The sequence below is a fragment of the Rousettus aegyptiacus genome, unplaced genomic scaffold (assembly GCF_014176215.1).
Source record: "Rousettus aegyptiacus isolate mRouAeg1 unplaced genomic scaffold, mRouAeg1.p scaffold_m13_p_1, whole genome shotgun sequence".
Classification (NCBI taxonomy): domain Eukaryota; kingdom Metazoa; phylum Chordata; class Mammalia; order Chiroptera; family Pteropodidae; genus Rousettus; species Rousettus aegyptiacus.
In genome coordinates, this window is record NW_023416284.1 from 61,959,277 (window position 1) to 61,973,580 (window position 14,304).

The following is a 14,304-nucleotide window of genomic DNA, read 5'->3' on the forward strand; positions in this document are numbered from 1 at the left end:
CACTTAGTAAACGTTGCACATTTTCTGTTGGTGTTATAGACACTTTTAAAGAAAGCACAGCCTTATCCTTTCTGAGTTTTGGGTGGAGCCCTTTCTGTTTGCCTCGTGGGCTGACTTTTAACAGATTGCTGGGAGGTAGTTGGCCTGCTAGTAGGAAACCCTGACAGAGAGGCGGGTTGTCTAGGAATGGTTTAGCCTTCGGTTCCCTACGAACATGCACTGTCTGGCAGGCAAGGGGACTGCTCCCTTCTAGGCTATGTTCTAGTGTCTGAGACAAGGAGCTTTCTGCATAGGACCCTAGTTCGATGTGTGGGAGAGAATGTTGTAGCCGCCAGCCCCCGAAAGACACACGGACCACCAGAACTCAGTGAGTTATAGGATACACACTCTTTATTCAGCCAGCTGGATCTGTCAGGGGTATGCAGACCCCAAATTAAGCAGCCCCGAAATGCAGAGGCACAGGATTTTTAAGCCTCAAATCCTATTCTTCATTTTGTCTAAACACAAAGGTCAATTTTTCTTCTATTCACTACCTGTCGACCCACAGGTCAGGTGTGCAAGCAGGGGTACAGAAGCAGAAAGCTTGTTATCAGAATGTTATGTTCCTATAATTAAAAGCCTATGTTCCTATGGCGATAGTCAAACAGTAATTTCCTGCAAGCAATAAATTTCTAGCAGTCATTTTTCAGCCACCACATTCCCCACTGACCTTAGCAGACAATCAAATCTTTGATTCTTCATGCGGAATTTGCTCATAGCCTCTATTCTGTAATACTAAAAGTCTAATAGAATTAATTTTTTCCCTTATATATGCAAACAAGAAATTAAAGAAACATGGACCAAAAGTAAACAAGAGGAGGAAGATGATTAAAGGTCCAGCTACAGCAAAGAGAAGGGTTGTTAGCCATGGTGACCAATTGAACATCCTATGAAACCAGTTACTTGATTCTACTCTCTATCTTTCCCCGGCATCTAAATTTCTCTGTACTTGCCATAAGTTTTCTCTAATTACTCCAGAGTTATTGGCATAGAAGCAACAGGTTTCACCTAGAGCCATACATAATCTATCTTGTTCTAATAAATTTAACCTTCTTCTATTCTGAAGGACTACTTCTGCTAGTGAATCGCCTTGAAGTTGTAGCCTGCTTATGGGGTCTTTTAAGGTCTTGATATCCTTATCTGTGTTCCAATTTCACGTAATTCTTTTTCTCCCTTAATGAGAGCAGTAGTACCTACAGCCGCCAAGCCTGCCATTCCAAGTCCTACAAGAAGGGGGAATAAGACTGGTATGGCCCGTTTCTGCAACCTGTCCTGGTGGAAGAAGTGAAATCTGCCTTCCAGCCCATTGTAAAGGGACACTTGAGGGAGTATAAAGACTAGGATACAAATATTAGCCTCACATGAGTTAAAAAGAACAGCTGGAGCACAGTGAGTGAGCCCATTATCACATGCTAGTTAAGTATTATTTGCAGCCTTATAGATTTATTCCCTAAGATTGGTACTTCGATAGTACGATTACAGTTCTCGAAGTAAGGTGATTGTGCCAACAGCTTGGAATAGCTCTTTGAAATCAGGCAGGTTCCTTTTTCTTGTATATCTCCTAAGGTGAATCAAGAAGTTTCCCATTCACAGCCTTATGTGCTGTTGAGCTCAGTTAGGTTTAGGGGAGTTGCTAACCCTGAAATAATAAGGGAGTGTGGGGTTTAGGCACAACCAGCAATCTTGTCCTATGTCTGGGGAGGTCTTATTTAAGACCTTGTGTATTGTTAACATAGCTATTAATTCTTTTTCTGGTTCTGTTTGTGGCTCATCAAATGCCTGGGGTTTAACAGCTGTTAGGCTACTACCTGGAGAGGCTAGAGATGAAGTTGGAGTTGCCCCTGAAATAGTTCTCTTAGATGTAAGACTTTGGGGTAGTCCTGGAACTAGAAGTGGTCTGTTGGTCCTATAGGATGAGCTTTCCTGGGAGGGTCTCTAACCTGTATAGTAAAATATAATCCTGAATCATATCCAATTTTATATAATCTGATACCCCATGTCGGTCTCGTGCGCCAATAGCGTTGTTCCCCAGGGCTACCGGTTTTGATGGTGATTACGAGAGGATTGCAAGACCCAAGAGAGCATGTGGAGGGGCTAGGTCCTCTCATTAATCTGATATGATTATCATTCTGTTTTCTATAATTATCTATAGTAGAGATAGTTTCACAACCCCAATTAGCACAAGAAAATTGGCCTTGGCCTTCACATTCACGTCTCGTATTTCGCATGTGGCCACGAGGACAAATATAGAGTCCTATTCCCAAGAGGCTTTTCTCAGCCGATAATATGCCACAGCCGGGTCCTCCCATGTAGCCGAAGTATGCTCCTCCACCTGTGAAAACTCCACCTACAGAAGATCCCAGTCCAAGATGGTGTCCGGCTGTTGCAATGGTGAGGGGATCTTTGGCAAGCCGGCACAAGTCTACTCGGATCTCTGGAGTACTGTGGCTGGTGATGTTCTGGGCAATAACTTCACCGGTCTTGGTTATTATAAGTTCCCAGACTCTAGGCTGGTGAATGTTTCTGGATGCCTGGGCTAAAGAGGAAAAAAGGAAGAAACAGAGAGTTAGACTTATGTACGCTTGAGTGTTAGTCTTAAGGGCCCGTCTTCCTGAGCTGTCCACTCTCGTGCAGCCTTCACATGGGAGTGATGAATCCATAATGGGATGCTGTCTACTTTAACCGCAGTGGGCGTCGTCAAGTAGACAGTGAAGGGTTCTTTCCACTTGGGTTCTAGTCCTTTGGAAGTGAACTTCTGGATCCACACAGAGTCCCCAGGAGTCCGTCCTCCGGAGCCGAGTGGGCAGCACGAACCCGGGACCAAATCTCCTTCTGTACACTTTGAAGGGCCTGTAAAGACTTAAGTAAGACAAGGTTATGCAGTTCTACCTTTTTTTCATCTTCTATTCTAGGTACTAAAGGTGGGGGTTTTCCAAAGAAAATTTCAAATGGGGTGAATTCATTAATATATGGAGTACACCTGGCTTGGAGAAGAGCAAAGCGGAGTTCTACCCAGGTCCCACCAGTTTCTAATCCTAACTTGACTAATGCCTCTTTTAGGCTCCGATTCATTCGCTCTACTTGGCCCGAACTTTGGGGCCAGTAGGCCATAGTCAGCTCCCTGTAGTGGGAATCTCACGAGCTTTTTAACAAAAGGGACAGGAACCATTCCAACCCAGCTGTCTTTGTTCCGACCACTCCATTATTGTTCTTCAGGTTTTCCTATTATCAAGTTGAACTTGAACGAGACGGGTGGCATGGTGTTGGGCAGGAGCTCTGAGGCAGTAGAGGGCAGCAAAGGCACTGATGGTAGAAGCCTGTCGGGCAATGGATAGTAAAGTGGCCTCGTGGGGACTGACAAAGCTTACTGGGATGTATGACCAGTCAGAAGATAGAATCTTCCTTAGGGCCCCTGGGTGAATTAATTTTGTTGGTGTCTCCTTGTCCTTTCGCCTAGCCAGGCAGGCCATAAATGCCCTATTCTGTCCCTGCCTATTTTGCCGAACTGGACCCAAGGGAGCACTATAGTGGCTGTCCTCAGCCATGTGTCTATATATGGAACTTGGTCTAGATATTCTGGGGTCCCGGACACTACCCGATACACTGCTCTCACTGTGGGGATGTTTAAGGTCTTTTCTGAGGACCAACCTATCCCTAAGGTGGGTCATTCGAGCTCACAAAGAATACGAAGTTTTTCCGAGGTCCGCATGACCCTATCCTCCTCAGAGAAATCCTCCTTAACATTTTCCAAGATACAGTCTAAGTCGGCTTAGTGGAACTCTCCCCTATTTGCAGGGAGCTTCCTTTGAGAAGTAGGCACAGAGGCCAGTGTTAGTATATTCTTTAAAGTCTTAGAAACCTAGTTAAAGCAACCCAAAACTCTAAAATTATTTCAGAGAAATACAGAATCCTAGTTTTCTTTCCAGAAAACCTTTTCAAAACATTTGCATCAGACCAATAGTCTAAAGAACATAAAACACAAATCCAGTTTTATTGCGTTGGCTTGCTCTCGGCATTTAAATTTCCAACTTTGTTTCACTTTGTTACCTAAAATTTCCCTTCACAATTTCTTCACAAACCTTCTCCTATATCTTCCCCTCACAAAATTTCCTCTCAAGATTTCCCTTCACAGACCATCTACTACTTCCGCAAACCTTCTTTCACACTTTCTTTATTCCTTCAGTTTGCCTCTTTTTACCAGTTCAATAATAATCACCTCTGAGGCAAAGACCTTTCTTGAAATTCTTTAACATATTCTCAAGTACCATTGCCTTACTCTGACCTGAGCCCATGTTTCCTACTATGTTGGTACCGCAAAGACAGACAAAGGGTAGAGTGTCCCTTTTCAGAGATCATTCAGATGCCAACCTGGCCGCATCTCTCTCAAGACTTTCAGCGCGTCTCGGCTAAGGTGTACCTGGATAAACCCCGGGCCTAGTTGTTCCCCGGAGGGATGAATCACCGTTATGCCTTATGACGTCGCTACGGAACCACAGTTCTTCACCGTGGGGCCTCACACTGGAAACTCAGAGACAGGTCTCTGAGCTCCACACAGACACACACACACTCTCAGAGGTTAAAACATTCTCTCCCTGGTAGTCCCTGCCTGAGGGGTGCTTGCCCCTGGGAGGCGATCAGTCTCCCTTCCACCCTTAAGGTGAGCCCATCTGGGTCCGTAGGGCCCAGGCCTTACCGTGTCTGATGTGCATCCACCGAATCTCCTAATTTTCGCTGCTCAGAGTCCAGGGGAAACAACAGAGTGGGGCTGGCCAAGTGCAGGTGGGCTCAAGACCGTCCAGCTGTGGCAGGTGCACCTTCTAGTTCCTCAGTTGCCTCAGCTGACCAGCATCTCGGAGTTGTGCCCGAACCTGTGGCTTCAAAGGGCCAGTGTGGTTGGATTTCCCTGTGAGGGAACCAAAATATTGCGGGTTTTGGCCTGTGTACCCAGAAGAACCAAGCGGCACACAGCGAACTAAAAATCAAAGGAGGTTTACTTACACCAGCAGGCTCAGAGGAGTCACTCTCCAGAGTCTGAGCCCCGAACAAAGGCAGGCAGGTAGATTTATACATTGATTACTTCCGCATACTTGGCGGTCTTTTGTTTCACGCCCATGGGAAAGGTAGTGTTTCAGGGAGAGGAGGTTGGAAAGATTCCTCTGGGACAGGGTAGCCATCTTAGATTTCTTTACGTTTCCCATATTATAGTTACAGGAATGATTTTGATCTTGATAGCATGCTCTCCATTGCCTCTCTTTTTCTCTTTCCATTGCTCTTTTTCTTCTCTTTTCTTCCCTTCCCTTCCCTTCCTTTCCCTGTGTTGTGGTGCATTCAAATCTAAGATCCATGGAGCCAATTGAGATTAATTATGAGCCTTTATTAGCTGGCCAGTGACTGATTCTCCCCACTAGAGATTCAGCCCTGAGCTTCCAGAGGGGATAGCTTAAAAAGCCCCAATACCCCCTCCAGCAAGCAAACAGGTTTACAGAAGCAGATGTAGTCAGTTAGTTTTGTTATCTACACTCCAGTGGCAATATTGTTTCATTGTTCTTGGGAGCCTTGGAGCTATTTTCTCCTAGGTAGCTGGTGTCTGGAGATATCACTCTCTGCCCTGTCCTTGGGGCTGACTTACTGAGGAATTGATACCAATAACCATAACAACATATTTTCCAAAGTAGTCCTGGTCGGAATAAAGAGGGGAGATGTGAACAGGAAAATGTTATTGAAATGCACTTTTACACTGTTACATTCCCCATTGGTTTTCTAAGGGAATTCAAATCGTTGAATCGTCAACCTGGAGCGGTGGGCAGTGAGCTTTGAGAACCATGAGTTTCACTACCTGTAACCTTTTTTATTTGACATATGTACTTAACCAATTAATTATACAAGGTCCCAATAATAACCCTAGAAATGCTTATATTAGGGGTCCTGCAATGGAGGAAAGCAAAGTAGTCAACCACGGGGACCAGTTAAACACGCTCTCATACCAAGATCCTGTCCTCTGGAGTTGTTCTTTTCTGTCGCTGAGCCATTGTCTGACTAAAGCCTCTAATAATGCCTGAATGGTTAGCATAAGAACAGCAAGTTTTACCTAAAGCTATACAATTAAACAAGATCTATGCTTTATGAACACATTAGTCTTACATGTATGAATTAATATACAAGATTTTTATTTCATTTTACAGATTCTGAATATATCAAAACAAACAAGAGGTCTTTCAAACATGATTTCATAAGGTGTGATCTCTTTACAGTAGGGGGTGCATTGTGTCCTTAACAGGGGGGAGAGAAGGAGGCTGACCCAGTTTTCGCCAGTTTCTAATTTGAACTTGGTTAAAGTTTCTTTCAGGATCTTATTTATCCTCTCTACCTGTCTTGAGCTCTGAGGCCTGTAAATGCAATGTAACTTCTAATTAATTCTGAGAACCTTGGTTAAAGATTGACTGGTCTGGGCGATGAACGCCAGGTTATTGTCTGACCCCAGTGTTATGGGCAGGCCAAATCAAGGCACTATTTTGAGACTAATTTCTTTGCTCCTATCTGAGCTGTCTCCTGCTTGGTGGGGAAGGCTTCAGTCCATCCTGACGAGGTGTCAATGAACACAAGTAAATACTTAAATCCAACAGTTCTAGGGCTTATTTATGTAAAATCTAATTCCCAATGTTCTCCCGAGGCTTGTCCACGAAGTCTCATCCCTTGTTGTACTCCTTGGAGGGCCTTGGATTCACTTGTGTGTAGATGTGGCACTGGGCTGATACCTGCCTGGCCATTTGTTGCAGCCCCAGAATGTAATAGTCTCTTTTTAACAGTTTAATTAACTTGGTTCCTCTCAAGTGAGTTCTCTGGTGAACCTGGGTTATAAGGGCTCGACTCAAGGCCTCAGGTACTACAATGTGGCCGTCCGGGAGCCTAACCTACCCAGTAGATTCCTCTTTTCCTGTCAGCTTGTTGCATAGTTTAACTACTCCTGAAATGTAGGTAGGGTGTTCGTTAGCACCCTGGGCAGTAGGGCCGGCAGAATGTCAATTGGCCCCACTTGTTTTCTGGCAGCCTCATTTGCTGTGTGTATAAGTGTTCACAGTCTTATTTTCACCCCACCACAGAGCTTGGATCACTGCTACTAGTTCAGCCCGCTGAGCTGAGGTTCTATGGCTCAGAGCCTGTGCCGAAATAACAGTCTCATTAGTCACTACAGCTGCCCCAGCATTCCTGATTCCTTCTGTGATGAAGCCGCTTCCATCTGTGAAAAGAGTGGCCTCTGGATTTGGCCAGAGGTCATCTGTCAGGTTCAGTCGAGTGCAGGTGACGTTCTCTAGGACCTGAAGGCAGTCATGTATGGGCTGCTTGGGGTCATCATCTGGTGGCAGGGTAGCAGGGTTGAGAGCAGCAGTTTTCTGGAACTGAATGTGGGGCTTATTGTTGTTGTGTAGGATTTTAGTCATTTTCTTAATCCAGGTGATATTAACTTCATCCTGGTTGTTGAAGATGCATGCACAGGGCTACCTCAACTAACTCAGTCAAATTCTTGTCTTTAAACCTTCCTATCCTTTGTTACTTTTTTCCTAATATCGGGGGCCAACTGACTGACAAAAGCAAGGTTTTATCAGAAGCTGGCGATACCAATCGAGAGCCTCCTTACCCTGTTCGGTCGGTGTTGGGGTCCCAAGACGGACGGGTATATGGGAGGACATGTTGAATACGAGCTGGGTCTGTAGTGGGCTGTCCGTTTTCCTCTAACATAGCCTTGGTGTTCTCTCACAGGACCTGTTCTTACTCCTCTGAGGCAAAAAAAGACCTGGAAAAGCTGTTGATGGGTAAAGAAAATAGTCTCTAAAGGAGAGATTAGTCCCTGTGGTTTTTCCAAGAAAGAAGGGTTTTTATGTTTCTAGTTATACAAATCTTTCCTGTTATCTGAAATGCCAATTTCAATATCAAGACCACATATTTACTCAAAACATAGCTATCTAATTATTGTAATAGTTTTATTGTCATTCCCCAAATCAGAGCCATGCCCTTTGCTTCTTTATAAGCCCTTTGTTTCTGAATAGTCAGGTCCATTCTTGATATTCATGACATATAATAATTTATAATAACTGAAATTATGACTGAAAGATATTGACAAATTTCTAGGAACTTTATACAATTTCCAAAACACTCGTATGAGTAACATGTATTTATAAAAATGTAACCTAAAGAAGGTTAAGCATCATTTATTATTTGACAGTGCTTCTCATATAATTTAATATATCAAATAGACTGAATGAGCTTAACATTTCTCCTTTACAAAGTTCATTTCAAAACCTTATGATAAATACATTTAGTTTTAGCCAACTTGACTGCATAAAACAAGATTTTTTCTTTTTCTTTTCCTTTACAACTTCACATGTTCACTTATGTTCTTGTCTTTTATTTTTCTCTCAGAATTTCTCTTCACAAACCTTCTACTACTTTTCTCATTCCTTCAGTTTGCCTTTTCTCACTCACTCAGAAATAACCAACTTTAAGACAAACACCTTTCCTTCAATTCCCTTCAAAATAAATCCCCATACTTTATACCTTCTTTTGTGCCTCAAACTACCTTTACATAACCTGAAATTATTTTAGGATAAAATTACTCTCTTTTTTCTTAAAAACACATCCTTCATATCTCAAAATACGTTTTATTTTCTTTGCATACTTTGCCTACAGAATTTTTTCCTTTACTTGTATTATTCCTAGTGATTCTTTTACATATACTAGAATTCATAAGTCTTAGTAGCCTTAATTTCTAGAGAAAACGATGAAGTAGGCAATTGTAAACTGTGTTTTATATATTAGCATTTAATAGATTAGTAAATTTATAAATATACCAATTTTATAATTTTTAAAGGCATATATTTTCCCATAGTACAATTTTAGGAAGAATTAATTTATCTATAAGTGTTTATTTCTTTCTAAACCAACCAAAGCAGAGTTCTTTTACAAATCCACCTTTCCATAAAAATAAACTCTAACCCAAACCGAAGAACCAGTTAGAAAGGAGGCTCTACACTCTGTGAACCTTCTAATCAAATTCATGTTCAGTTATTCTCTAGACTCAAACCTCTAACACAAATGCACATCCATCTCTTCACCATCCCTCAACGACATCCCGGCTTCCAATCTCTACTTACACAACCATTTTCCTACTGCTCTTCTTTGCTCTAATCTAAAATATAAAGAAGGATTAGCCTAACAGGCCCCTATTAGCTTTTTAACTCTTGTATTTTCAATATTAAAAACAAACTCACTTCTATCACTGGGTAAATTATTTAAACTTTTTGCACCTCAGTTTCTTCATCTGAAAGGCTGTTTGCAGGTCGAGTGACCCCTCTGATGGCCATCCTGTTCCAAATGTGGGCTAATCTAACTGGCAGAACCTCTGGAGATTGAAGAGGGCGACGTGAGACCCATAACCTTGGGCCTGCCGCCTGAAGTCTTTGAAATTACTGAGGAGACACTGCAGAGGAGTGGGTCTGGAAGAAGCTTGACCCATGGTGGCCAGAACAGCAGTGAAAGAAAATATGATACCTGTAAAAGTTAAAAAGTTAGAGCAAGAGCCATGTGTCCCCCCAGGGACCAGTCCGGCGGGGCAGCGGCAGCTAAAATGAAAGAGAAAAGAAGGATTAATAGGCCTATGAGGATAAGAAGAAGGATAAAAACATATGACATTTAGAGAGACCACAATTTCAAAAACAGACACCAAAGAGACAGAGATGACGGACTAACACAAGACAGGCGCCAGCGCAAACAGGACAAAACCAACCAACCAGGGTCAGGATCTGACGTCTCAGTCCTGACCAGACTAGGGAAGTTGTGCCACGTCCAACCTTCCACAAGTTACCAGGGCCCAACCAACCAACCAAACAGATACCCAGAAACCTGAATACTTGTAGTGCGGTCTTACTCACCGGTGAAGCTGCTCTAGATGGCTCGTGACCAATTGTTACAGAATTTACTGATTCTCCCCACTAGAAAATCAGAATTGTCTACCTGCCCTCCTGGGTGAGTCCGCCTGGCGTCCCGGGCTGAGTAAAGTCTCTCAGTGGCCGTCCCCTGGATGAGGCAGGTCCTCACCCAAGGTGGCCAGGGTCGCGAGTCTTAGAAGTCTTAGGAGATCTCTCCCCCCGTGGGGAAATCTCACTGGGGCCTCCAAATGTTGTGGCACGTTCAAATCTAAGACCCATGGAGCCAATTGAGATTAATTATGAGCTTTTATTAGCCGGCCGTGACTGATTCTCCCCACTAGAGAATCAGCCCTGAGCTTCCAGAGGGGATAGCTTAAAATACGATGTGAACAAGGAAGATGTTATTGAAATGAAGTTTTACTGTTACACTTTCCCTCCCCTCCCCTCCCCTCCCCTTCCTTCCCCTTCCTTTGCCTTCCCTTCCTCTCTCTCTTCCTCTCTCTCATTCTCTCTCTTTCTCATATGGTAGCAGAGTGGAGAGGCTTACATGGTCTTGAATTGAGGATGGTCTCCAGAAAGAAATCTGTAAGAGACTGAGGCCTTCCATCCAACAACCATAATGAAATGAGACTTGCAAACAATCACATTAGTGAATCCTTCCCAACTGAGCCTTGATATGATCAAAGAAAAAAATTGAAATCTTATTTAGGGTTAATATAAGTAAGATTGAAAGTGAAAGTAGGGCAGGGTTACTTTGGAATAAAGTTAATGCTAAGAAATCAGTTATTTATTCTCCTGGTCAGTGAAGTGTGTTGTTGTTGTTGTTGTTGTTGTTGTTGTTGTTGTTGTTTCAGGAAAAGGAAAAATGATTCTAGGGACAATTGAAATTTTTTGTGGATTCTGTATAATGTAAGAATAAGTAAGGGTAAATTATTTATGTGTATTGTGGAGAGCAGGTTGAAAGCTGACAAGATCCTTACAATCTGAGGCCAACCGAGGGAATCCTCCTAAGAATGGCAAGTAGGAACTGATCAGAGAACAAAGTGGGTTGTTGAAATGCAAATGACTTTAGCAGGCTGTGTAGGGTGGGAGTTACCCTCGGGAAATGCAAATGATTATAGTAGGATGTGGAGGCTGGGTGGGGATTATCTCATTTTAGCCAGTGTGCTTGTGTATAAAAGGAACTTACAAAAATAAAATCACTCTCTATTCCATTATCAGTGGATATAGGGCCTCTGGATCCCAGCTTTCTGTCTTCTTTCTTTTCTCAATCTCCCACCGTTCCCACTCAGGATTATTTTCCAGTACAGTACAATGTGGCAGGATTTACCACTTGCTGGATGCGGCAGTGCATAAGCTGAAAAAGTTCATATCTCCATGTCTCTTTTTTTTTCTATTTTTTACTTGCATTTTTTCAATGACGTATAATTAACATCCATAAAATGCATATGTCTTAAATGTTCAGTACATTTGACAATTGTATATATACTCTAACTATTGCCCCCGAAAAGGTGTAGAATGTTTCCCTCGTGCCCCTTTCCAATAACCCCTTTTCCTCCCTCATTGCGACCACTGTACTGATTTCTATTGTGATTGAGGAGTTTAGTCTGTTATTGAACTTTCTATAAAGAGACTCAGGATTCCTCTATGTTGTTGTGTGTATCAGGAATCCATTTTTTAATATTTTTAGGTAGCATTTTTTTTTTTACGATAGAGATAATAAGTATTTTTATCGATTTTTTTAAAAATAAACTTTTAATTTGAGATACTTGTAGATTCATATACAATTGTAGAAGTAGTACATACAGATCCCATTTATTGTTTACACAGTTTTTCTGGTCCACTTCCTGTTTCTGTATTGATTTTCTATGTTCCTTTTAGCATGACTCTTTTTTTCAACTTTATCAAACTATAATAGATAAGTAGCTGCTCGTGTTTACATTGTAAGAGCCAATGAGCTTTTTTCAATTATAGTTGGCATACAATAATATATTCATTTTAGTTGTACAGCATAGTGATTAGAGATCTATATAACTCGCAAAGTGGTCACCCCACTACATCTAGTACTCCACTCCCTTTTTCATATTTATTACAACATTGTTAACTATTTTCCTTATGCTACACTCTGTATCTCCATGTATATTTTGTAGCTATCCATTTGTACTTCTTAATCTTTTTGCCCTTTGTCACTTTCTCTGCTGCCCCAACACATCCCCGATGCTACCTCTCAAAATGTTCTCTGTTATCTATGAGTTTATTTCTGTTTTTTGGTTGTTGTTATTTTGTTCTTTAGATTCCATATATATGTAAAGTCATGTAATATTTGTCTGTCTCTCCTGACTTATTTCATTTAGTGCAATACCCTCTAGGTCTCTCAAGGCAATATCTTTTTCCATCCCTTTCCTTTTAGTCTGTGTGTGTTTTTCAATCTGAAGTGAGTCTCTCATAGGCAGCATATGCAGTAGCCATGTTTTCTTCTCCATTCGGCCACTCTATTTTATGGTTGGAGCACTTAATCCTTTTCCTTGTGAGGTACTTGTTGATAGAAATGGAGTTGTTACCATTCTTATTCATGTTTTTGATACGTGTTTTGTTCTTCTTGAACAAGTCCCTCCAACATTTCTTATAATACTGGCTTGGTGATGATAAATTCCTTTAGCTTATTTTTGTGTAGGAAGCTCTTTGTCTGTCCTTTGACTCTAAATGATAGCTTTGCTAGATAAAGTATTCTTGGTTTATACCATGGGTTTTCATCACATTGAATATTTTGTACCAAGCCTTTCTGTCCTGCATCGTTTCTTTTGAGATATCAGCTACCAGTCTTATGGGAGGTCCCTTGTGGGTAACCAACTGCTTTTCTCTTGCTGCTTTTAAGATTCTCTCTTTGCATTTAACCTTTGGCATTTTAATTAGAATGTGTCTTGATGTGGGACTTTCTGAGCTTCCTGGAGTTGTATGTCTATTTCCTTCACCAGGTTAGGAAAGTTTTCCATCATTATTTCTTCAAATAGCTCTTCCACGTCTTGTTTTCCTTCTGGTTCCCCTATGACACAGATATTTTTACACTGAATAGTGCCCATAGGCTCCTTAAATTATGTTTATATTCTTGGTTATTCTTTCTTGCTGTTCTGATTGGGTGTCCTTGGCTTCCTCATCCTCTATATCAGTGTTTTGATCCTCTTCTTCCTTCATTCTGTTGATTCGCTCTAATATACTCCTCATCTCAGATAATGTATTCTTCATTTCTGACCGGTTCCCTTTTATAAATTCCATTTCCATTTTTATATTTTTTATCTGTTTATTAAAGTTCCACTGAATTCCTCTACATTTCCTCTAAGTTCATTGAGCATCTTTATAACCAGTGTTTTGAACTCTGCATTTGTTAAATTGCTAGATTCCATTATTCCTGTTCTGTTTTCTCATACAGTTCCTGCTTCTTTATCTTCCTATTTTGGCTGCCTTTCTGTGTCTTTTTCTGTGTACTAAGCAAAGCTCCTAAGTCTCCCTGTCTTATCATCATGGCTTTGTGTAGCAGGTGTGTCCGATGGCACAGTCCTGAGAGGGATTCAGCTACAGGCCAAGTAGCCCCAGAATGTGTCCCTCTGGGGCCATCTGTTAAGATTCAGCAAGCAACCCACAGATGCTATGCTTATAGTGGCCTCAGAAGGCCATGCCAGAAACTGAGGTCAGCTGCCACCAGTGTGAGTCCTGGAGTTGGCTTAACAAGGAACACCAAACTCACCTATGACACAACTGAATGTGGTTTGAGTGGGGCCAGAGGTGGGACATGGGGAGTTTCAGGGAATTCTCCGTGTAGAGCAGCCTCTGTCCCCCAGTTCGGTGATGTCTCAGCTATGGCAGTGCCGAGCACACACACCGGGATAGGGGAGGGCTCAACAGAAAAATAATGGAAACCACCAGCACTTCTGCCTAGGAGAGATCCTCACCTCTGGCCCTCACACCAACAACTCAGTGTCCTCTTGTAACTCCCTGGTGCCCCCTGAGCAGCTGACCCAATGCTGGTGCTCAGAGTGAGCAGGTCCACCACTGCAAAAGTTTGCTTGCGAACACGGCCCCTTTAAGAGGCATCTGCAGCTGGTGGCTACAACTGCTGCAGCCTCTGTCCCACTCAGGCAGTTGAGAGCGGAAAGCCTCGTGTCTTCACCTCCTCCTACCTCCTTTCATTGCAAAGTGATTTCTTATTTCTCTTCCTAGTCGTAGTGCTTTTGTTCATCTAGGTCCCACGCGACTTTGCTTGCTGCTTGTTCTGTGTTTCTGTCACAAGTCTGATTTGGTTGCAAGAGGGATGAACAAAGCCTCTGCTGTTTATGCCATTTTTTCT

At 42.3% G+C, this 14,304-nt stretch overlaps 1 protein-coding gene across 5 annotated transcripts; it reads right to left on the reverse strand.

Annotated features, from left to right (window-relative positions):
• Positions 1 to 844: 844 nt before the first annotated feature.
• LOC107512698 (endogenous retrovirus group S71 member 1 Env polyprotein-like) lies at positions 845 to 8,054 on the reverse strand. 5 transcript variants are annotated; one of them, XR_001597380.2, is made up of 3 exons: positions 7,676 to 8,054; positions 4,733 to 4,942; positions 845 to 2,898 (listed from the first exon to the last, which is right to left on the reverse strand). XR_001597380.2 is itself a non-coding variant. In XM_036236024.1 (2 exons), exons 1-2 carry the CDS (start codon positions 4,746 to 4,748, stop codon positions 1,926 to 1,928), a joined length of 666 nt encoding a protein of 221 aa, XP_036091917.1. In that variant the 5' UTR covers positions 4,749 to 5,345; the 3' UTR covers positions 845 to 1,925. The 5 variants fall into 5 exon arrangements, 1 of the variants encoding a protein (XP_036091917.1); XR_001597379.2 differs by lacking the exon at positions 7,676 to 8,054 and adding an exon at positions 5,038 to 5,345; XR_004955567.1 differs by lacking the exon at positions 7,676 to 8,054 and having other exon boundaries at positions 4,733 to 5,345.
• Positions 8,055 to 14,304: the final 6,250 nt, after the last annotated feature.